This window comes from Pseudorasbora parva, chromosome 23, assembly GCF_024679245.1.
Source record: "Pseudorasbora parva isolate DD20220531a chromosome 23, ASM2467924v1, whole genome shotgun sequence".
Taxonomy (NCBI): Eukaryota; Metazoa; Chordata; class Actinopteri; order Cypriniformes; family Gobionidae; genus Pseudorasbora; species Pseudorasbora parva.
The window spans coordinates 13,895,206-13,919,888 of NC_090194.1; the positions used below are offsets into that span (position 1 = coordinate 13,895,206).

The 24,683-nt window shown below is 36.5% G+C and overlaps 1 protein-coding gene across 4 annotated transcripts; it reads left to right on the plus strand.

Annotated features, from left to right (window-relative positions):
• Positions 1-6,809: 6,809 nt before the first annotated feature.
• Positions 6,810-24,464, plus strand: sftpba (surfactant protein Ba). 4 transcript variants are annotated; one of them, XM_067433962.1, is made up of 13 exons: positions 6,810-7,130; positions 8,572-8,754; positions 12,696-12,760; positions 13,232-13,306; positions 15,674-15,796; positions 15,920-16,033; positions 16,111-16,191; positions 17,153-17,336; positions 17,477-17,619; positions 17,706-17,786; positions 19,915-20,025; positions 20,148-20,209; positions 22,219-24,464. In XM_067433962.1, the coding sequence occupies exons 2-12, from the start codon at positions 8,706-8,708 to the stop codon at positions 20,181-20,183; spliced, it is 1,062 nt and encodes a 353-aa protein (XP_067290063.1). In that variant the 5' UTR covers positions 6,810-7,130; positions 8,572-8,705; the 3' UTR covers positions 20,184-20,209; positions 22,219-24,464. The 4 variants fall into 4 exon arrangements, with proteins under 4 accessions (XP_067290063.1, XP_067290062.1, XP_067290061.1 ...); XM_067433961.1 differs by lacking the exon at positions 22,219-24,464 and having other exon boundaries at positions 8,689-8,754; positions 20,148-20,348; XM_067433960.1 differs by lacking the exon at positions 22,219-24,464 and having other exon boundaries at positions 6,811-7,130; positions 8,550-8,754; positions 20,148-20,348.
• Positions 24,465-24,683: the final 219 nt, after the last annotated feature.

Below are 24,683 nucleotides of genomic sequence, written 5' to 3' on the forward strand. Positions count from 1 at the left end.
TAGCTCATATTTGGTTCAGTGGAAACATCCGTTTGTGTTTTTAATTGAACTGATTGAATTGAACCAATATGATGTGGTATCCCTCAAAATTCAATCAGCGTTGAATAACATACTTTCACATATTATATTAAACAAATTAAAACAGATATATGTGAACTTTTACACTATAAAATTGTACTATATTTCTTATTGGAAGACAAGAGCAGGTGAAAGTCAATTCAACTTTCTCTGATATACAGGTTACAAATATTGGAGCTCCTCAAGGCTGCATTTTCTTATACTGCATACAAATGATTGAAATCAGCACACAAATAACTATATTATTATATTCTCAGCATACTCGGTTTACTGAAAAGTGATTGAGATATTATATAAGTCAGAGATAGAAGGGAGTGGTTTAAGGAGAATAACTTGATGTTGAATGCTAAAAAAACCTGAAGAAATGATTTTTGATCTAAGGTTGATAGCCCACGTGTCCTTTATATGGAGGATGTTAAGCATGTAACAACATAATTTATTGATCTGCTAAAATGGGGCCATCAAGTAGAGTATGTTTGCACACAAGCTCGTCAGCGCTTGCATTTTTTTTTTTGTCTTTGGGGTGAAAATGCAGTATCATGTTACTGTTCTATAGATCAGCTATTTCGTATGTTATGGTTCCACAATATGTTCATTAAATTTAGGCCACAATTTCAAAATGTTGTTAGAAGTGCTTGAAAAAGAATTGACATGTTGCTCCCATTTTTTCTTTAGGAGATTTTTGAGAGTTTTTTTATGAGTATGAGCTTATGCAGGAGATATAAGATACCAAACTGTAAGTTGAATTGGTATAAGTAATGTGCCGGTGTTGTGTAATATTTGTGTAATAAATGATGTAAGGGTGTAATAACTGATGTAGGGGCACAACTGAGGGGTTAGTTGTAACACATGGTTTAAAACTTTCCACACATGCCAGCATGATGAAATTTTGATGAAATATTTACTGGTTGCCATATCAATAGGCCTATACTGAGAAAAAAATGCTAAAATGCTAATCTAATTTTATTAGTGCCCGAGCACCGATTGTGGGAGGACCTTATTGGAATTGCTAATCCTACAATTATTCTCCCAGATTTCCAGATTCCCTCACATTTTTGAGGGCCTATACATGCTTAAAAATGTCATGAAACTTTGCACACAGTATATATATGTGATGTCTATGGTTGAGCTGGGGGGAAAAGATGGTGTCCGAAAGTTGCGTTTGAGGGTCAGTTTGTGTGTAAATGTAAGTTTTTTTTTTACCAATATTTTCCCCTTCTGATGTCATTTCTAGCGAGAAATTACTAATGTAGTAATTAAATATTTGTTTAGTTCTCACCAAAGCTCTCTCTATTTTGCTGTAGCTCATTAAACTGTTACACTGCCGTAGAAACCTGAGAGGAGCCTTCATGCACAGAACGCTGCCTTACAAGCCGTTGTCTGATTAAGCAGTGAGGCAACGAGTCAGCTGCCTGTCATTAGGTCGTTACAATGTGCCCCATGTTGTCACATTTCCATTCTTTCGGGGTAAATCAAGAAAAAATATAGGCCTACACTGTAATAATAAAACAAAACCATAATTGTAGACGTGCGAAATGAATGTGGGTAAAATAAATACTCTGAACCCCAAGAGAGTGGATAAACTAACTGACAATGAGCAGAAAATGCGCAGATCTTCATCTAGCGCTAATTAGTTGGTGACCGACTTGATGCCAATACAAGAGCGAGGTTGCTACATGTGGATGTGAGTATTGAGATGTGAGCGCGTGGGGATCCACTTTGGTGGCGCTTTGCAGTGAAGCTTTCATTTGAAGTTTCCGCTTTCCTTCAGAAGCACTGGAAGAGAATGGAGAGAATAATGAGCCTAATATTCCCCCTGGTGGTCAGTTGAGTTCCCTTCAGAAGTCTCTCTTTGAAGTATGTGTACAGAAGCGCTGCATGTTGACATCACACAGCATCACCTTTTAAAAGTTTTGGCTTAGTAAGATTTTTTTTTAAAGAAATGTACTCAGCAAGTACTATGTCAAATAGGCCTACTTTCTATTTATAAAATAATGCTGAAACAAATATTCAGGGTTTCCACTAAAATATTAAGCAGCACTAGGCCTGATATGATTTCTTGAGCAGCAAATCAGCAAAGACCTATAGGTATAATATATTAGCCTACACCAAAAATCTTGGGTTATTTTTTCTTCTTCGCAAAGGTTGAGCCTTTTGGGTAATTTTTTTTCATTGTTTGGGTAGTTTTTGTGTTACCCATATCCTCAGAATAACCCACTGGCTGAGTTATTTAATGCAGGCTTTTTGTCAGTATCTTCAGGAGAGATTAAAGGGGGGGGGGGGGGGGTGAAATGCTGTTTCATGCATACTGATCTTTTTACACTGTTAAAGACTTGGAATCCCATACTAAACATAGACAAAGTTTCAAAAGTTAAGGTGGACGTTTGATGGGAGTATTTCTTTGTCAAAAATACTACTTCCGGTTTGTCATAAGTTTCGGCAAGTTTTTTGAGATCATGCGTCCCCTTTGACGTTAATGGGGGCGGAATTTCCTTGTATGGGCCTTACGGACAATTCTACCGGAAGCGCGTGAGAGAGAGAGAGAGAGAGAGAGGGAGAGAGAGAGAGAGAGGGAGAGAGCGAAAGTAACAGCCTACGCCCATCAAAGCGCTGGCTTGTAGGATGCGCTGAACAGGTGATGTGCACATAACAATGTCACCAAAAAAGTGCGTTTTTGGTTGCCAGACCAAGACAGTCCTGCACAGATTCCCCAAAAACCCCGCGTTAAGGCAACAGTGGATGTAATTTGCTTTTCCGGATCAGCAACTGAGTTGCGCGAATGTTTATATCTGTTCGCTGCATTTCGGTGCCGACTGTTTCATAAACAAGGCCCAGCTCGACACAGGATTTTCCGATCGCCTAATGCTGAAAGATGGAGCAGTCCCAACGTTAGAACCGCAGGCGGTGAGTAAGACTGCTTCAAATGTCTGTGTTTTTGCCAATGCTCATCAAGTAGCCCAAACATGATCACGTATAGTTAATTGATCAATGGAGCATGCGATGTGTAGTGCGTGTACATTTGTTTAGCTGGCCACTATATGTGTAACTTTATGTTTGTGTATTGTAAAAGCACTCCAAACAACAATACACAAAGAGTGGGGAAATATGTTGAACTAAATAAGCGCGCTTCTTCATTCAAATGCGCTACTATTCCATGTCTTTCTATGTAAACACTAACTAGCCTGCCGTGCAAAACCAGTCCGCTTACTGTCTACACAAACCACGCGTAAACACACACACACACACACACGTGCACAACTGCACTTACCACATGTACACCTTCAAAGACAAAAATACGACGATATAATTCAAGTATAAATATGTAAATAACACAAGCCGCTAAGCATATTATATAGTTAGTGTATAACTTGTACCACATACAGACGTCCTGCTCTAGTCGTTTTTGCTGCTGCTACTGTTCAACTGCAGCCTCTGGGTCTGATTCCGGATCATAGATGTATGGCTGTATCTGATTAAAAGCCATATTTTTATTTTGAATAAAGTTTTTTTCCCGCTGTTAGGGATGACACAGCTTTACGACGCACTCGACTCAACATAGCAGCAGCGAGTACACGTCATTATTTAGCTCCGCTCACACGACACGCCCCCACCCGCTCAGATTTTTTCGGAAAGACTCGGAACAGCGCATCTTTCTTATATAATTATTAAAAAAATAAAGACTTTTCGGAGATATGCAGGATGCAATGCTACTCTATAGGTACTCAAGATTGACATGACACTGACTGAAACTGAGTGTTTCACCCCCCCTTTAAGGTGAAGCTATTTGAGCGGTGGTGAAGCTATTTCGTGTAATAAAAACGTATTGGAAAACATATTTCCTGGTTAGAACATAATGGGGCAATTCCAGCGTTATGGATGTGACATTTGAACTCATAATGACAACTGAAATGTCTCAGTAAAAATCTATTTCTTACAATATTTATATTGGCAATGCATATTCTCAGAGCACCCATATATCTGGGGAATTGACAGCAAAAATATTATTTTCTAAATTATATTTAAGACCCCCCAAAAAAGGAAAATAGTTGTGCGTTATGGATGTGACAGGAAATGACAGTGTTTTCAGTGTACTGTTCGATTTTCTTAAAAGTCTGTGAACTTTTAAATCTTATGTATAAATATTGCTATCCACATGAGGAAGGGGTCTTATTTGAAAATAAAAATATCAATGTATAAAATGTAAATAAAATTTATGAAGTGTATCATGAGAAAAAACAACGTTATGGATGTGACAAAACCCTGTTATGGATGTGACGAGTCTGAAATACACATAGAATCTGTTTGGAAAATCAACGAACAAACCATCATGGCACATTTGTTGACACATAAAATTACTCTAAATGTTAATTTAATAGTAATCTAGTTATATCAATGACTCATATGAAGTAGCCTGACCTGATTTAGTTGAAATAGCCCATTCTTTCATTGTCTCAGGTAAGATGGGTCTTAATCAACATGTAAATATCCTGACAATAAAATGACTAATATATATATATATATTATAGGGCAACACTCTAGTGAGAGCGTTCAGCGCTGTAAACAAGACGTGCTTTACCAAAACAGCAGCTGCACTCCGTTCAAGCCTGCACCACTAAAGGCTGCAACATACTCCGCAAGAACAGAGAAAAAAGTTCTCGCTCCCAGGGCTATGAGAACAAAATGACGTCATGTTGTTCTCTCAGCCCTGGTTTGGGAGTTCTCGCAGCTTGTTCTCGACACATCGCCTGAGCAGAACTTTTTTCTTGTGGGTGTCCGAGAGCTATTGTGTGATTGGTCAGACATTTAAAGTGGGCGTGGTTAATGCGGAGAAACGCAGATGATCGGCACCTGCTTTTCTCGTGAAGTATGAATGTACTATTGCCAGAACGAACTTTGTTCTTGTTCTTGCCACCTCGAGAAAACAAACAAATTTCTTTGTTCTTGCAAAGTATGTTCCAAGATTAACGTTAAAAGCCGACGTTTGGGCTCATTTTGGATCAGCTGCTCAGTTGTTCAGTGTTATTGCGCCACAGAATCAACACCGGCCGTGTTGGCGACATGCTTTCATGTCATGGCAACGCGCACAGTCACGTAGATCACTGCACTTTCAATAGTTGTAAAACAAACCACCGCTCTCAATACATTTGAATGGCTTAAGTGGACAGACAACAGCTTCACTTCACTATACAGTTAATTACTTTCGAATCTGTGTAATGTTGTAATGTTATAATATCAATCCACTTTGTTTTATAAATATGCACATTTTGTGCTTCTGTTTACATTTCTTTCATAACTTGAATGTATAGGAAGAAAGAAAAATACTTTCTACTACTTAGTTACATGCACTTTAGAGGTGCTAATAAAGCACCTGTTTGTAACAGGTGTGGTTTGTATTCAACACATGTACAATATTGTACAATTTATTCTGCTAAATAAACCATGACAGGAAAAATGCTGGGGTCAATTTGTTCTTACACATTGATAATACTGCACACATTATTAAAAAATATACTCAGGTACTTAATTACTTGTGTATTTACTTATTAATCAATCGATATCGAAGCTAATAAATCGATATCAAATCGAATTGTTAAATTCCTAAAAATACCCAGCCCTATATATAATATATACACATACATCGAATTTAATCGAATTTATTTATCACATCATTCAGAAAGTAAATGACCATTTGTTTTGCTAACATTTACTTATGATTGTACTTATAGCCTAATAACCTAAGGCTATGTTAAAATTCACTGAAACACAGAGGAGAAATATGTTTATCACTGCCATGCTACAGGAAAACACATTTATATCACATGTGGGTTTGATTTTAGAATTTTCTTTATATGTAACGTCACATCCATAACGCAAAATTAAAATGTTTACAAGTAATAAAAGAGCATGAAATGTTCATCACATGATACATTTATATAAGTTAACATTGCACAGAAATGCTGGACATTTTTTCATCAACACTGTATATGTAGCATAAACTTATCCTCTAAAACGTTATGGATGTTACATGGCCCTGGAACTCAACGACACATTTAATAAGAGGCTTATAAATTCATAGAACTTTACTGTTAAATCATGCTAATTGAACACAGTGCATAATCATCCCCTTGTTAATCAGGAAATTGCCAAATAATAAACTTTTGCTGAAACATTGAGTCTATATATTTCCTTTTCTTGATAACACTAAAACACAGATATTTCAAAAACTCTTCTTGCATTGGTGCACACCTTATTTATGGTGTAATAAAACGACAAATACCTAAACAATTCAATGAGAATGGTTGCATACAATAAAGTATAGATCCAAGTAAACATTTTAAGAACAAATCTGTTTGTGTGTGACCAACTTTTTTTTTTCATCGTAAAGATGACCTTTGCATGGAATTGCCCAATGCATAGGCTACTATAGAAGGTTAAGTTAATCATTAAATCATACAAAACTTTAATTCATGTATGAATAGCCCATAAAACTAAATCAACATGTGTTCTTTAAAGGGGTGATGAATTGAGAAATCAACTTTCCTTTGAGCTTTTGATACATACAAGTTCATGGTAATTTGAGATTGTCCTGTACGTTCCAGAGCTGAAAACTTCCATTTTAGTCAAAGAAAAGCTTTTATTGACACCAGGCCCAGAAAACGATGGTGTGCTTTATCCTTGGGTCATCACGCGACGAAACTCCGCCTCTACAGAACGTGTAATTCTGTAGCCCCGCCCACCGACTCATGGAGCTGATCGGATCACTATAGCCTGAGTAGCCTCGGATCTCAGTAGCCAGCAGCAATAACAATGTGGAAGAAGATAGCAAGATATTGTGGAAGAACATAAACATAGTCGCTGCATAAGCTTTCTTCGGATCATAATATTAGGAATGTGTGAGTGTGATTCTTTACAGCTCACCTGGGGAAGACCGTGTGTTCGCTTCAATTCACTGCGGAATCGTTTGTAAACAACAAGCCTCAAGTGCTTGATTTAGCAGACACAATGTTGTGCCTTCTAAATTAGATCCGACAGAAAAGGTGCAACAAACTTATGTGAGTAAAACGTCTTTTTGATATGTAGTAATGGTAGTCCGGGAGCTGTGTTTTCCAGATGGGTTACCAAAAAACAAAAAAAACATTTCCAATCTGTAACTAGCCTCGCGATAACTGCCATCTGCTGTAGCCTACAGTCATGCCTACAGTTCTGTAGGTGGCCGTTATCGCGAGGTTAGTGTGTGAGGTCAGATGACGAGTGATAACGCGGAAAAAAACAAAACAGAGACGGATGATGATCTTTTAAAGTAACCACTTATAATGACAATGTAAAAAACTAAAGTAATTGATCACTATATGCTCTGCTCTTGAATAAATAAATTCAGTATCTTTAATAAGGATTAACCTAGATATAATTCATAACTTATGCAGTGCAAACTGATAACAATCTATGTATATTTCCTACTTAAGTTGTTATAAAAGTAGGAAGAGCACAAGTACAAATTAAAAGTATTATTATTATGGATCTATGTGAGGATTTATGGCCCCCATCCCCCCCGCCCATAACATTATAACGAGAAGAAAGCCTCAAAATCAGTGTAGAAAGTAGCCTATTACTTATTAGTTATGTTTTTGAATGTAAAAACCACACAAACGTCATTAGTTGACCTCAGAAAACAGTATACAATTTAAAAAAAAGTCAGTTCATGACACCTTTCATATTTACCCAGCCCTTTGGTTAAAAATAACCCAAATTAGGTTTTTTTATTTTAGCCCAGTGTTTTTTAGAGTGTAGAATGATTTATTTTGGATAGTGTGACACTGGAATAATGATGCAGAAAATGTATTTGACATCAAAGGAATAAATAACACTTTACATTATATTCAAATGGGAAACCATTTGTTATTTCTCTTTGCCGTCAGCCATTTCAGTCAGGAATGTTCAGCTGAGGGAAGGAATAACTACCAATGCAAAGTTCTATGGTCAAGCTTCAAAATATATTACTTGGGGCATTGGTTTATAATATACATTCACCAACAAAGAAATATCATCCCATATGATTCTCACTTAATCTAATTAAATGAAGCTTTATAATTAATCAAAAGACATATAGTGAGAATAATAACTTTTGAAAGACACTTTGTGCCTCCCATCCTGTTTTCAATCTTACATACATGCACGGTTTATGGTGACTTACAGTAATATTAAGCAAAATACAAAACAGGAGTGAGAAGGGCGTTCTCACAATAGCTCATACCTTGAAATTTCTTAATTTGTGCAAGCTGAGAGCCTAATTCTTACAAAAAGTCTGCAAGATTTTTCACTCATCTTTTAGAATAAATCTCTAACCTAACTATGCTTGCCTCAGCAAGAATCAGTAATAATGAATGGTATAGAAACATGACAAATATTGGCTTTTCCTGGCTCTTTATTTTGTCAAATAGTGTGATTAAGCAACATTATTTGTTGAAGCGCAGCTTTCTCATTTGCACGGTGAAGGGTCTATGTTATCAAAGCTGGGTTGTGCTGCTGGGGCGTCTGATATAAAGAGTAGTTCCTCTTTGAGCTGAACAGTTCCTGTCGCCACATTTGAGAATTTTGCATCGGTTCTTCTAGCCGAGGTGACTGAAGACATGATGGCCTTCAAACTGTTCCTCTTCTTCACTGCCCTTCTGGGTTCAGGTAAATGAACTGCTATGATGACTGTAATGTTGATATGTTCTGTATATATAATGTCTATATACATCTGTAGTATTTTATTAAATGTGGAATGAATGTTTGATATGGATTTGCAAATATGTAATAATGTAATGTGACGAAATACAAAATATATTTTTTGTTATTAACAAGTTTGCCTGATTTCAACCAAATAGGAAATAAAATAAAAAAAATACATATATTTTTCTTCTCCAAATATCCTCCCAAACAGTGTAAATTTGGGTCACACTTTATATTAGGTGGCCTTAATACTATGTACTAAAAAACAAGTACAATTTATTTATTGTGTTCATATTGTATTGCAAAACACTTTTGCTGATATTGAGGTGGATATGGGTAAAGTTAGGGACTGGTGTGGTTGTCTGGGTAAGTTTAAGGGTAGGGTTAGGTGTAAGGGAAGTGTCAACAGTGTAATCATAAATGTAACTACAGAAATTAATTAAATATGAAATTACATTCAGCTGTTTTTAAAAATGTAAGTACGATATAAAAACATGAATGTGCACAATAAGCGCATTGTATCAAATTATTGATTCAAATGTTAGTATAGTAGTTAAAGGGATACTTCACCGCTTTTTCATATTAAACTATGTTATTCCCTTAACTAAGACGAGTTGATACATACCTCTACTCTGAGTGCGTGCACTTAAAGGCACAATATGTAATGTTTCAGCATTAAAAATATAAAAGATCACTATATCTATGTTATATATTTTTTAAAGTTGTGTGTTTACATTATCCCGACAGTTCTAATTAACTTCTAAATCCAGAGAAATTAATATTTTAATTCGAAGACACGGACCGTGTCTTTATTTCCGTTATGTCGCCAGTCTTTCACGTCATATCCACGTTTGCGTCTTGCTTCCTGCGGAACTCGGCGGAACCATAGATATCTATGGGCGGAACCGCCAAACTCAAAGAGGAACACTGACAGACAGTATAAGGGGAACCCCCGTAGAAAAAAGTCTGTATGATAATGGATCATGACTACTCTTTGCCTGTACGTTTTGTCAGCTCAACAAAGCGCAAACGTAAGGGTGAAAAAAATGACCCGAGAAGATTTTGGGACAGTAGAAGAAGCAAGAGACGTGTAAACCTTGGAGAAGCCTTTGAAAGATGGCGAAATCTTCGTGACAAGCTCGGACTGCAGAGAGATGCTGATCTCGCTTGTGTTTTAATAAACAGGTCATTTAAGTAACCATTCAGCTAACATAATAATCATATAATCATAACATGCTGTATGTTTGCATATTGCATAGCGATCTTGACCACATTGAGACGCGTTTAGCTGAATACGTAATGTTATACATTTTGTATCGGCTTTTCAAACAGGCGGATTCTCTGTTTTTGGAGACTGAAAGAGCTATTTTTTTAAAAACTGATTCAAAAGTATTTCTATCCGTATATTTGGTGACACGATGATGTCATGTGTAAAACGCAGATGGACGAGCTATTATTGGTTTTATATGTAGCTGGAGAAAGTAACGTTAGCTTCATAAGGTAATATGCCACTATCTTTGTCAATTAATATAAGGTGACCGTCACTTTTATCATATGTTAATACTAGCTACATATAATATTGATTTAATAATGATCTACTTATTCATATATCTCCGAGTTCCAAAATAAATGTTTATTAGAATGATTGATGAACGTGGGGAGCGACACAGCGCGTGTTCCAATGAACAACGTATTGCAGGTGCTGGTTCTCTCATTTACTGTTTTATGTTGGTAATGATAAACTAAATTGAAATGTATTTCCGTATTGAACAGTTGATATACAGAATGTTCGACAATCGCGGATGCCATGTCAATATATCTATAATTTGAGTAACTCAAATTATGATGCGCGGTTAATATGTCAACATAGCCTACCAACTTATAGGTATGTTGGCATAGCGACCGCCCGCACAACATTCTGTCTCACACATTAGCTAACGTTACTGATAAGTTTGTTAAGTAACGGTAGCTTGCTGCTATTTCATTAGATTGACATTACATAAAGTGAAAAGCCGTAACTAAACTTAACAATAATAGAGATGTAATATAACAATCAATTACCTTGTCAGTGAACATGTTTTCTGCTGGAGATGCCAGATTCGCTGGTTGACAGTGGCAATAATGACAACAACTCCCATGAGCCCACGCACTTTCCCGACGTCACCAAAGTACGTCAGTTGTTATTATTTTGAATGAGTGACCCCTAGTGGCCAAAAGTTGCATACTGCACGTTTAAAATACCAAACAGAGATCAAGTTAGATGCGACCAAACACCTCCACGTTTTCCCTATTTAAATACAGTTTGAATAGATGAACTAGAGGTTAGATCGGGCTCAAAAAATCAAGTCCGACCCTAACCGAGCCCGTGCACGTTGTGTCCGAGCCCGGCCCGGCCCGACACATTAACTGTAATTATGAGCCCGAGCCCGATTTAAAACCGACCATTGTTCAATACGGGCGTTTTGACGAGAACGAGCCTGTAGGCTAATGAGCAAAGTGCAGTGAAGCGGACTGGTGAGGCTCATGATAAAACTACATTTAGTTTTCTCCACAGCGACTGTACAGCCGAATAACATTTTGTTGCAATATTTTCATGTTTAACACATTCTGAAGCTGCTTTGAAACGATCATCATTGTAAAAGCGCTATAGGCTATAAATAAAGTTGACTTGACTCCGCTCAATAATCCGCAGGCGCGCGCTCATGATCCGCTCACCGGTAAACTAATGTTTGCTCAAATCCAGAGCAGCTTACTTTTTTGTTGCCATTAAACAATGTGTTTTTTCCTTCATATTTATGTTTAAATATTATAATATTATTTTTACATTTCATCTGATTACGATGAGTAGGTCAGAATGGGTCAGAAATGATTTTGGTGGTTATATTTAGTTTAATATTAAGTTTTGTTTTGTAGAAAGCATTTATTTCGTTTTGTTTAAATTGTATCTTAATTTTAAAAAAGTTGGTTTCTTGGGCCAATTGCCTGGATTTAATAAATAAAAAGCAAATAGCAGACTATAATCGCGAGGTGAAGTCGTGGGAGTGATTGCTTTCATTTCATCTCATGAACTGGAGCGCGCGTCTCATAAATAAACCGAAACTCAGCAGGCTATACTTGCCTCACAGACATGACAAATATGCGTATAGAAAGCTTGAAATGACCGCTTTTAAACGAAACGATTCGAAGATATTTAATTAAGCAAAGTGCAATGTTCACGCGAGCAGCTCTTGACACAGAGCGTTTCTGTTTATAATGCTGCGCTCCATCACTGCTCGAGCTGTGAGTTTAACACGCATTTTTACACTAATCCTGACTAGTGCAACTTTGTAGCCTACGCATTTGTTTCTTAGTTGTTGTATTAGTTCTTACTTTGCTAAATATACATATAATTTCTGATTATAGCATAGCTTTCTGCCCACCCAATTAGATAAGTAAAGTAGGCTAATGATTAAAAAAACAAACGCTTGATCACGGGCCCGGCCCTACCCGACCCGAGGATAGTGCAGGGAAATCTCAGCCTGACCCGGCCCGCGGGTCGGTTTCGGGTCAGGCTCGGGCTCGGGCTCGGGCTCGGGCTCGGGCTCGGGCTCGGGCTCGGGCTCGGGTAGAGAATCTAAACTCTAAGTTGAACCACCTAGTATGGTGACATAAAATAAAACATGGTGTCTAAGCAGATTAAACAGGAGAACTATAATGTATGGCGGAATAGCACTTCTGAGAGTACTTCGGCTCGGCGCAGTAAAAAGTCACGCCTGAAAAACCCTCTTTCACATCTCCCCCTCCCCCCTATTGACAGAAATGAGAGACATGTGAGGGAGGATTTTTCTTTTCCAAATACATGCCATTTATTTTCACCTTTTGTTTTCATCTTCAGTTCAGTGAAAAAGTAATTTTATTTTTAACAGGCATAACAAGATCTGTTGATACAACAGGCATGAAGAATGTCCCTATGGGTGTGGATGACACAGTGGTGAGTTTTAAGAATCTTAAATGCCTCACATTTTTTACATACTGACTTCTTAAACAAAAGGTGGCTTACTCTGTCAGTCTGCATTTTAAACAATTGTTGGACTGAGATTATTTTCTTGGGCCTCTTGGCTAAGAAAAAATCATAAAATGCTAAAATGTCATTAACACATGTTACAAATCCAGATTTATTCTGATTAGTTAATAAAATCATATGCATTACATTGTTTCATATTAAATCCATAGTTTGGTTTCTAAGACAGATGCGTTGACTGATTAGAAAAAATGGAAGTTGTCATTTTCATATCCTCAAACTCTTTCACACAGTACCTGAAATACACCAAACCACAAACCTTTAAGAATACCACGCGTCTCACTTCTCTTTATGTCTGCGCCCTAAAGATTAAACAATTGATAAGATAAAAGGTATGGACACTTGGCCTTTGAATATACTCTAATATCTTGGAATCTGTAGATGGGCGACATGTGTCAGGACTGCACTCAGATTTTTGAGCTCCTGAAGGACCTTGTTTCCAATCAAGACTTCCAGGTATGATGTTGTGTATTCATGTTTCATGGGGACTTGCATTGACATGATTTTTATACTGTACAAAATATATATTCTACCCTTTAACCCTGTAACCCTACCCCTAAACCCTATCACAGAAAACTCTGCATTTTTACATTTTCAAAACACATAATTTGGTCTGATTTATAAGGTGTTTTCCTGGATGGTGACCAAAAAATGTCCCACAATGACAAGTTCTTCATATATTGCCATCTTTGTGGTGACATGTTGACCTCATAACGGTTGGTTTACCTGGACACACACACGTCTGGTTCTCTGTTTTTGCAGGGACTCTCCATAGACATAATGTATTTTTATACAGTACAAACTGTATATTTTATGCCCTTACACTACAAATACCCATCACAGAAAATTACTGCATTTTTACCCTTTAAAAATAGCATATGAATTTAAAAGCTTGTTTCCTCACATGGACCTCAATTTAGGTACCAACGGTGACATGAGTCCCCTGGAGTCAGTGTGTATCCAGGGTGAAGTCCCCACTGGGATTGAAAAGCACACACACACACACACACACACACACACAGATGTAATAGTGAATAATAATACATGGTCTCTTTGCTGATGTCTGAGATACAGTGTTTTACTTTTATCTAGGACGAACAGATTGAGGTGAGAGTGCTCCTGTTTAACACTGAAAGTCATGAATTTACGATCAGTGTCAAAGCTTTTGAAAAAGTCTTAACATGACAGCAGTTTATTTATTTAAAATTTGCATATAAATAAGGAAGTTGTATTGAAAATTTAAAAGCAGAAGTGTATATCGCTTTGGCTATTTTAATTGGGTCACTTGAACTTCTCACTCAGTCACGAGTCTGGTAAATTTGGTCTTTCTCACCTATCCACTTAACCACCCCATCAGTCAGACATGGTCCTTCAAAGACATTTGTATTAAATCTGTACTAACACATCCACCCTTCAATGAGCTTTTCATGTAATATACAATAGCATGATGTTTTGCTCTCGAAATTCACTTATAGGAATATTCTGTTTTAGGCTCAATGGAGGACTCTTGTTGAATAATATAGATGTATATTACATATCACAAAATATATTTACATAAAGGGATAATCGTTTTGTCATCAAAGGAAGAATGTTTGTAACCAAGCAGATCTCGGCAGCCATTGACTAAAATAGTGGGGAAAAATGTACTATGGTAGTCAGTGGCTGCCGAGATCTGCTTGGTTACAAACATTCTTCCAAGTATCTTATTTTGTGTTCAGCAGAACAAAGAAACTCATATAGGTTTGGAACAACTTGTGGGTGACTAAGTGATGGATTTTCATTTTTGGGTGAACTGTCCCTTAAGCCCTTGTTTTCTTTTTAAAAAAAAAAATCTTTACAGTGAGACACTTGTAATTAAATATTAAACACAATGATATTACAGTCGCAGCGCCTGAAAATAGTTCTCAGCACGCTCCCTGTGTAAGCAGGTTGTCATGTTCTGTTGAAAGAAGTTAGCCTATTTTCAGGCGCTGCGTTAGCCTGACAAGCCAAACCCACCCTAACTATGGGGGGTGAATAAGCTGAAGGCCCAAAAAGTCTGCGTGTTCTTTTAAAAGATTGAGCTTGGTCTGGTGATAGCAGACAACTTCACTTGTACTCAAAAAATAAACAAAAAAACAAAAACAAACTTGTACTCAATCTGGAATATTCCTTTCTACTGGCATTACATTAGACTGAAAAATATCAAACAAATGCTGTACAAGCTTTTCTCAGGTCTAACCAATATTGGAATGAGGTTTTTTTTACTTTCACTGGATGTAGGCTATGAAGTTCCCTTTTTGTGGTTGTAATAAAATAGTAACAAATCTTTTACATTTATTACAAAAAGACAAAATATATATATCTGAATATATATATGAATGCATAAAAAGCTAATTTAAGTTTTAAGTTTTGTTCCCAATTACCAAAATACAGTTTATTTTCTCTTTAGAGAATCTCCATTGAGAAACTATAGGTCCCTCTAATGGCAACAATCATAAAATGCAGATTAATGTCATTTTCTACCCACTAGAGGTCAGCAGAGAACATCAGTAGAATTTGACTTTTTTGGTCAAGTAATGAAAAAAAAGAAAACGAGAAGTGTCTTATTTTCAGTTAAAATATAAAAATTCAAGGATTTAGAGGTAGATAAAATAAAAAAATGAATACGTTTAAAGATCACACTTAGTGTCATAAGTCATTTTGGGGTCATTTTGTCCCTCTAGGAGAGGTTGCACCCTGGGGAGGGAGCAAGTGTAAAGAATGCCTTTTTTTCAAACATCAGATGTGTGGGGTTTTCTTTTCTTACGCAACTTCACTGCAATCATTCATTTACTTGTTTAGGCCAAATTAACCGCCACTCTTGAGCAAGTGTGTGATAAGTTGCCAGCCAAATTCACTCAAATCTGCCACACTGAGGTGGAAAAGATGCTTCCTCTGGCCATCACCTTCATTAGCAGCATGATGGTGAGTAGCTCAAAGATCTAGTTAGATGAAACCATGCATTTGACATAATAATGCACAGTAAAATAATGCACATGGGTTTGAAAACTTACATGTAACCAAACTCTTTCAAATCTCTCTCTGCAGAATCCAAGTGACATCTGTTCTTTTCTTGGACTGTGTGGAGGCCATGACAATGGGAAGATCAAAGATATGTTGCTTAATCACATGGCAAAAACTGTAACGATGCCAACTATGAAGGTAACATTTAGAAGAAGTTTTGATTTATTTATTTGGATGTTCTGCAAAGCTAACAAAGTTCCTCTGCTCTCTTACAGATGGAGGGATCCTTTCAGTGCTCGGTTTGCACATATGTTGTGAACACACTTGGTTATCTGTTTCCCAAAGAGAGGACTCAGGTGAAATTCACAATCACATTATTTTTTATAACTATAGATTCATGAACAATGGTATACTTCCTACTGAATAGTGTGCAGTTTACTCTAAAATATATAAAAATATATAATATTACATTGATCATAATAAGAAATCACTAAATCAGCATATACAATTATTTCCCCCGCAGACTGGAGTATTGGCTGAATCAAATTAAAAGCCACTTAAGTGTATTTTAAGCGAGCACACTTTAACTTTAAAGTACATTGTAAATCATTAAGTTTTAATAATCTTTTGTTATGCTTTAAATAACTACACTTATAAAGCACATATAAAAAGCCTACTTGATTATAATTTAAACTAGTTTCATTCAATATTACTATATAATAATTTATTTAGGTTAAACATTATAAATAATTACAAACGAGACAATAATGAAATGACATTAAACCATATTTTAGTTCACCATATTTTAAAGACAACAGAAGTAATTATGAAATTCCATAAAGATGTACTTAAGTCCTACCTGATTGGGTCAAAAAGCACTTTAAAGTTCAGATAACTGCATTTAATATATGTTTAAATATAATATATTTTAATTGAATTGTAATTTAAGTGTCTGAAAACATTACATTAAGTTTGCATTTAAGTATATTATGTCAACTATAAGTAGTCTTTTTAAAAGTATGATAAAGTGTACTTTGTTTAAGTTTTTTTTTGTACCAGGGATTTCTTTTAGCTGTAAGTGAAAGTGTTAATGTTCCTAAATGTATTATCCTACGTTGTTGTCACATTATAATCATCTTCAAAATAAAATGGTTATTTTGCATTTTTTTAACGTGTAAAAATATTCCTGTGGAAGAATGTATAATGAGTCAAAATGCAGCTGCAATTTTTTTTACAATAGAAAATAAAGGTCACATTTAGTCTTTAGTTAATTTTAAAAACCCTGAATGCCAGTGTTTTGTGTTTCCTCCCCTACAGCACATCATAACTGTCCTGCTTGAGAGTTTGTGCAGTGAGTTTCCTCCTCTCATCCAGCCACAGTGCAATAAGATGGTTGAAAAATACGTCCAACTGTTGGTTGACATGCTACTGAACAACACCTCTCCTAACTTCATATGCACGCTCCTTCGTATTTGTGAAATACGGGAGCGTCCCGTCAATGGTTAGAGTTTTTTGTCTTCAACAGGTCCGAACATTAATAAAGGAATAATTCACAAAAATATAGACCAGGGGACACCCCTACTTGACACAAATTTCTTGCCTCCCATTCTGTTTCTTCATCCCTCTCTCTTTTTTGAACAGCGGCTCTGGCTCTTTCCGATTGTGATTCTTGTCTGACGTTGGCGGTTCTCGCTCGAATGCACCTGGGCTCCAATGCCACCGAGCGCCAGGCAGCTTCATTCCTCAACACCGTCTGCCAGCTGCACCGCAGTGCCATGCCGAAGGTTAGGCATCAAGCTGATCCTTTGAATTGCTGACTTTTGAGTGCCCTGAATTTGAACATTTATAATCATTTCTATATCTCATCTAGTGCGACCTGTTCGTGCAGCATCATGGGAACCAGCTACGTGTGCTTCTGAGCAAACCGCAGGGGCCGCTGGATATTTGTAAGGTAGGAACTACTAGATTTTTACAGTTTCTGAAAAAAAGGTGCACTTTTAAGGGAGCAAAAAAGGTCTATTGTCCATCAATAGTGTGACAATGTATAAAGATCACACAGAAATCACTTTTAAACCAGGGAGATTTTCAGGCGTACGTCTGCGGATACTTTCTGTAGGTGAATTTACTTGACCAGCTTAAAACCGATGCAAATTCTCTGTGAGGAAATCTTTTGCCTTCACGTGAAATTCCCGATTGCAAGGATTCCGAATGAATTTACAGGATTTTACTGGTGAATATATACTGAACAATGTTAAATACGACACACCTTTTAAGTTGGCATGAAACTTAAGTTGTGATAGTCCTTTCTTCTCTACTGACATGTATTGAAACAGCTTCTCAAACAAGAAAAAATGGGGGCGGGACTTGATTTTTGTCTAAGGGGAATTGATTGGACTGTTGGATGGTTGTGGTTTTCTATTGGTGGATCTCATGTGAGTGACAGGTTTACCCGCCCTTGTGCCAGTAAATGCATCATCAGAGAAGAGACGTTGTTGCAAGAGGGAGGGGAAGTTACCGAATTGTGATTACAGATTACGAGGGCACATGAATTAAATAAAATAATGATGTGCACAGATCATTTATAATAAAAACTGCAATATTCCGTAAAAAAAAAAGAATTATTGTACATTTTGATTTCATAGTGACTTTACCTTTGCAAAACACATGAACATGAAGCCAATGTAAGGCTGGTGTTTGGTTAGGCTCTGTTTAGTATTGTTACCTGCGGTTGGTCAGTTTTTGTTTAATGGTCATGGAAAGAAAAGTCTCTGTTTATCTTGTATTTGTTTATAGTTTTGGATTTCAATAAACTGCACATGGGTTAGTCAAGCTTGCCTTCAGTGGATTTTGTTACAGAATACTAGACCAGAGAACCCAACCGAACACCAGCCTTACAACCAGGGTGTTGCTAGTTTTTCAGAGTAGTATAATTTATGCCCAGAGGAAAAAAATGGTAGCAAAACCAAAACTGAACACTTAAGGTTAGGGGTTTTGAAATACAGTTGTCTTTTTTTTACAGTTGTGACCTTTTTAATGTATTTGAAAAGCCTTCCAGCAGAGGGATTTTCAACTCTGTTGCATTGGTAAAGGAACATGAATGCTTCTTTTCTTAGCTAGCATTAGCATTGCTGTTCTTAGTGTAGTGTAAGTACAGATAGGCTACCACAATAGTCTTAGATGCTGCTTTGCCATGTATTGTTGTGGATCAACAATACATGGATCTCTGAGTTTTATGTAAATGACACAGACATAGGCCTACTAGTGTGTTTTTGAGAGCAGTCTACACAATAATTAATTCTCTTACCTGTCCACTACTCAGGAATGTCTCCGTCTTCAGATCTTGCATCTTTATGACGCACAAATGTTTGGTAAAGCACGATAAGTGTTTCATTGTGTAATTTTCACTCTTCACATCAATAAACAACACAACACTACTGGCAGCGAATGCTAGACTGCGCCGAAATCACAAACTCTCTTGAGTAAGTTCTTATTTTGAACAAGAAGTAATTACTTCAGGGCCACAAAAAAGTTCTATATATTATGAATGTGCGTATGAATGTAATCTGGACTACATTTGCTATATTATCAGTATCACGTGACCTACCAGTGTGTTGCATCATTTCACTGTTATTCACAAATCCTCTCCTATGGCCTCATGGGATAGTAAAGTGTCTAACACAAACTTTAGAATGCCGGAAGAAATAGGTATATGAATTCTGACATACTTTTGTCGCATACATTTTTCGAAAGTATGCGATTTCAGTTTACTGAAATATCACGGGTCGCGTCATTTCAGTATAACAAAATACATTGAGAGGGGGGACTCACACCATGTGAGAGAAACACACCGCTATAGAAAACTATTATGAGTATAACTATTATGAGTCTTCATCTCATGAAAATGACAAAAACTCTATAATGATCCTAGCATCTTTTTAAAATTAGCACCAAACTACTGAATGCACCTTTAATAAAATGCAACGTGTTGACTTTCTAACAAATCTTTTTTTGTTAAATGAGCATAATAACTAGCTTGAAATGTTTACATGAGGTATTTTTCTGTTCTCTGGACCCTTTAGAGGGCAAATTTGTGTGTTTCTGGTGAGAGGGAGCCTGTGATTGCTCCCAACCCCTGTAGTCTCGGACTGGACTACATCTGCGGAGACTTCCAGCTCGCTGTTGATTGTGGGGTAAGTGCATTAAAAAGCCTTTTAAATGAATAAATCTCCCAAATGTGCATGCTCTAGCTTTCTAATCATCTTATGTTTTAAGTGAAATGTTTGTTTTACACACATTTCTTTAACTCCTACAGGCAGTGTCCTTCTGTCAGAAGAGCGTTTGGGCATAAATCAGTTTCAGCTGTCCATGCTCATGGTAAATGTTAACATATTTGCCAAATGTCAATCAATGCATAACTAGTAAATCTACTATTTACTGAACAAGATTCTGAACCATTGGATATCTTACTGTTCCTTTACATTACACCCAATTTATTAAAGTTTTACAAACCATATCCACATAGACAGGCCTCTTTCATTATCATAACTCATGTTTGCTGTACCTTATATCAAACATGTGAACTTTAGGGGTCAACATTAACATTTGAACATAAAAACCCAGTGTGTGTCATCATATTGATCGATTTTTGAGTGTTAAATGTATGTTGCTGTGTTTTCTTGTAATAGTAGTCAAAGGTGAAGGTTTTCAGCATTTGTGTCAATTTTAACAGCATCTCAGCAACAACCTAGACTATAGGAAATGCTCATGGACCTACTGGACCAATGCCACAGTATTCTTCATCCTTTCCTGGATCTTCATGGTTATATTTGCATTTCAAGTTGAAAACGAGCGTCACAGTCATAGGTCTGGATAATATCTTCAGTAAATAAGATAAAATACTACATACTTATACAAAAACATGTTTTAGGGGGCAGTTGCTTAAGCAACAATATTTTTCTTGCGGTACTTTAATAATCTTTTCAGTGATTGCACAAGCCTTCATGGAGGTCAATTCTAAGGACATTAACAATGTTATCTTAGATATGAATAATTACATTGGGAGTGCATAAACATTTGATAAGTGATAAGTTACATTTTTTTACTAAAACTGCACACTATATTATGAAAATATTTGCTGTTGTAACAATAGTTCCTGTTGAAATTCAGTTACACCCTGTTAGGGACACATTTTGGCCTGAGGTGACCGGGGGAAAATGTCTCAATTATCCTGAATTACCTTACTGGTTCAACACTTTGAATTAGACACCAATGTCAAAAAATAATAATACTGTAGTGTTGTACTATAGGACTTAAGCTGAAACTATCACCATGGTAAATTATTGTAAGTTATATTTAATGTTACAATGGCACTGTCCAAACAGCAAAATAGCTACAGTAAATTGCCAGCGGTATATTTAGAGTTAATATTTATTTCTTAAATGTATGTTAAAGTAAACCATAAAGACAGCAGAATTGCTTTTAAATGTTTATATCAGGCCATTACATTTTTTATAATGGTGGCAGATAGTAATGTGAAAAAGAAAGTACACCCTCTTTGAATTCTATGGTTTTACATATCAGATCATAATGAAAAGCATCTGGTCCTCATGACCTCAGATGAACAACAACAGATGACATTACACCGTGTCATTCATTATTTATTTAGCAAAAACTAGGCCAACATGGAACCAAAAACTAATGGTGCTCTTAATCAGCTCCCTATAGTTCAGTAGTCGGCCATTTTAAGCGCTGTCTCAATCGCAAAAATCCTGCCAATGCACTGAAATGTTCACACCTTAAAAGTCCCACAATGCACATCGATGCTCAGTTTCTAAGCACTATAGTTCTAAGCACTATAAGGAGCATGAATCACATGAGCCAACTCACTACACATAATGACACGTGATGTTTTAAAATACAAACTATTATTGAACTATATTTCAACCTAAACATAGATCAATAGACAGGTAATGAACAAAAACTAGCCAACAGTAAAATGTTGCACAATGAGGAATGTTGCAAGCCAGAATCCTTAATGTCCTTACCAGTGCCCAAATTAATGTACATAATATACTGAGCCACGACCTACCCTAGGAAGATGATTGATACGCACCCTTCTTCCACAGGAACTAGGAGGGTAAGTAGCAGTCAGGCACTGGTAATCATACGTATTTGATGAATTGATCATCAGCGAGTGTGATCACCTCTGTTAAAGCAGAGTTTTGGCTGTTTGCTGGTCTAGAGCATTCAGGTGCGTTTTAACACAATGCCAATGAGGAAAGACGTCAGCAATGATCTCAGAGAAGCAATTGTTGGTGCCATTAATCTGGGAAGGGTTACGGGGTCATTTCAATTTTAATTAAAATCCATCATTCTATCTACAGTAAGGAAGATTATTAACAAGTGGAAAACAGTTGACATCCCAGCAAATTCCCCACAGACTGTGGCAATGCTCAAAGAAACTGCAAAAGCTCAGACTATAGAGGCCTCAGCTCACAAATAGAAAAAGAAGGGACAAGTACGGCATGTTTGGAAGGGTTGCCAGGAGAAAGCAGCACGGCTTAAAGTTTCATCTGAACAAACCACAAGACTTCTGGAACAATGTCCTTTGGACAGACGACACCAAAGTGGAGCTGTTTGCTATTAAGACCTGCTAAGAACCAGAGTATTTTTTTTAAACGATGGAATTCAATCAGGGTAATTTCTTTTTCACATTATTGTGGATACAAAATTGCCTGTTGTGCTAAACTGCAATGTTTTAGATTAAAGATTAAATAGTTTTTCACATCTCGTGTGTTGATTAAACTATATTGTGCCATTGTCAGCACATACTTCCCTCTTTTAATTTATATTGTATGGTTTAATTCACTATTTGCATTGATAAACTGTGATCAACCACGAATAATCGTAGGGTGTATACAGGAAATCTATTTATTGTCTTCTAACCTGTGAAAATGTGATTTAGTACATGCTTGTGTAAACATACCCTTAGTTAGAAGTCAAATGCAACATTTTGCACTAGCGTCTCAATTTTGTCAGACCTCAAAAGATTATGTATGGTAAGATATTAGGTGTTCGACTTCATACAGCACTGCACAGAACCATCAGTGAGTTGCCGCTTGTATTCTGGGGAGATGTGAAGCCATTACATCAGACACTTTCTGCTTCCCATAGTGATGCGGAGTTTATCATACAAAATTGATTAGATGCAATATTGGTCAAACAGACGTTTTTAAGCAAAAAGTACTTCATGTACCGCTTCATACAGCACCATCACTACAAGAATAAAGGTCAACATAAGCCTATACTAAAATACCAAGCTGCTACTACTTAAATACCAATAAAGTGGGTCTATCTATCTAGCACGTATTTTGATAAACATGACAATATAACATGGTTACATGAGTTTTTACTATTATAAAAACACTGATTAGAGCATTAGCGGAACTGTAAGTGTCAGAATAAACAAAAGACGTCATTATCAGTGAAGTCGGCCAATTGTGGAAGAGCTGTGTCGTCCGAGCTTGTGCAGCTGCACTCACGCAGTGCTTTGATGCCATACGTCACTGTTGATGGTCAGTGTGGTCTCTAGAGAATCTCTAACTGGCAAGTACTGTATCGAGTCAGGTGCTGATCGGTCTGTGAAGTGCCACATGAAGTCGAACACCTATTGTTTCACTCTCACCTTTAGAAGGGAAAAAAAATTCAGGTCATTTGTGGAAATAGAGCCCTTTAAGTATCCAATAACCTGCTATTTTTAAGCCATGTGACTCGAGTTCCCCTTCAAAACACTTACACCCCTTCTGATGCGCTCCAAAACTTCAGCATTTCTATATGGTTTATGCCAAAGTTTGGGATCATTAAAGGTTTATCAATATTCTATTTGTTTCTTTTATCCATAAAGGATAGATTAAATTGATCAAGTGACAGTAAAAGACTACATTACAAAAGATTTTAATTTCAAATAAATGCTGTTCTTTAAAGAATCCTGAGTAAAATCAAAGCCCTATAAAAATATATAGCATTTTTAGCATTGATAAATGTTTAAGCAGCAAATCAGCATATAAGAATGATTTCTGAAGGATCATGTGACACTGAAGACTAGCTATGTTTGGGGGATAAATTCAGTTATATTAAATTGTAATATTTTATATTTCAAATAAATGCAGCCTTGGGGAGCATAAAAAATATTAAATTACCTAAAAGGTGAAAAGTAATGTCGTTTTTACAGAATCCATGAAGTCATAATGCTAAAGACCATCACGGTACAGCCATGAGTCAGCATTTTCAGGAGACAAATTTAAGGGATAGTTAAAACAATGTGTACCATTTACTCTTTGACCAGCAAACACAGTTTTCTGGGTTTCCACTGTTAGCTGCCATTACTCATTCTGATTGAATACTGAATCTCCTGAGCAAAACATATGAGGAAGACGCAGTAAAAAGCAATTGCATGTAAATTCATGCATATGAAAAAAAAACCTGTGAGCATCAATATTAAACGCCATATAAATTAAAACTAATGTTACTGAATGAAATGTTGACCAGGATGAGATACAGGACTGTGCAAGCATTAGGGGTGTTGATGGACTTCGTCTACTCCACTGGATGTAGTTTGTCACAAAAAAAAAAAAAAAAAAAAAAAAAAAAGTGATTCTCAGGTCAAATTCTCTTTGTTCAAAATGTTGCTTTTTTTATTTATTAAACTTAACCCTATTCAATTGTTGATAAAGGAATGCATGAAGCTAGAATAAAGCATTTTTTTGTTTTGTGTCGTTTGAAAGAAGAGGTTCAGCTCTTTCTATCGATAGATTGCATTCTCAGCTATTCATAAAACAAAATATTTTAT

Coding starts and splice junctions, on each gene's coding strand:
- sftpba (XM_067433962.1), top strand. CDS start 8,706: ATGATGGCCTTCAAACTGTTCCTCTTCTTCACTGCCCTTCTGGGTTCA. Junction 8,755..12,695: donor CACTGCCCTTCTGGGTTCAG/GTAAATGAACTG, acceptor TATTTTTAACAG/GCATAACAAGATCTGTTGAT. Junction 17,787..19,914: donor GGCCGCTGGATATTTGTAAG/GTAGGAACTACT, acceptor TGGACCCTTTAG/AGGGCAAATTTGTGTGTTTC.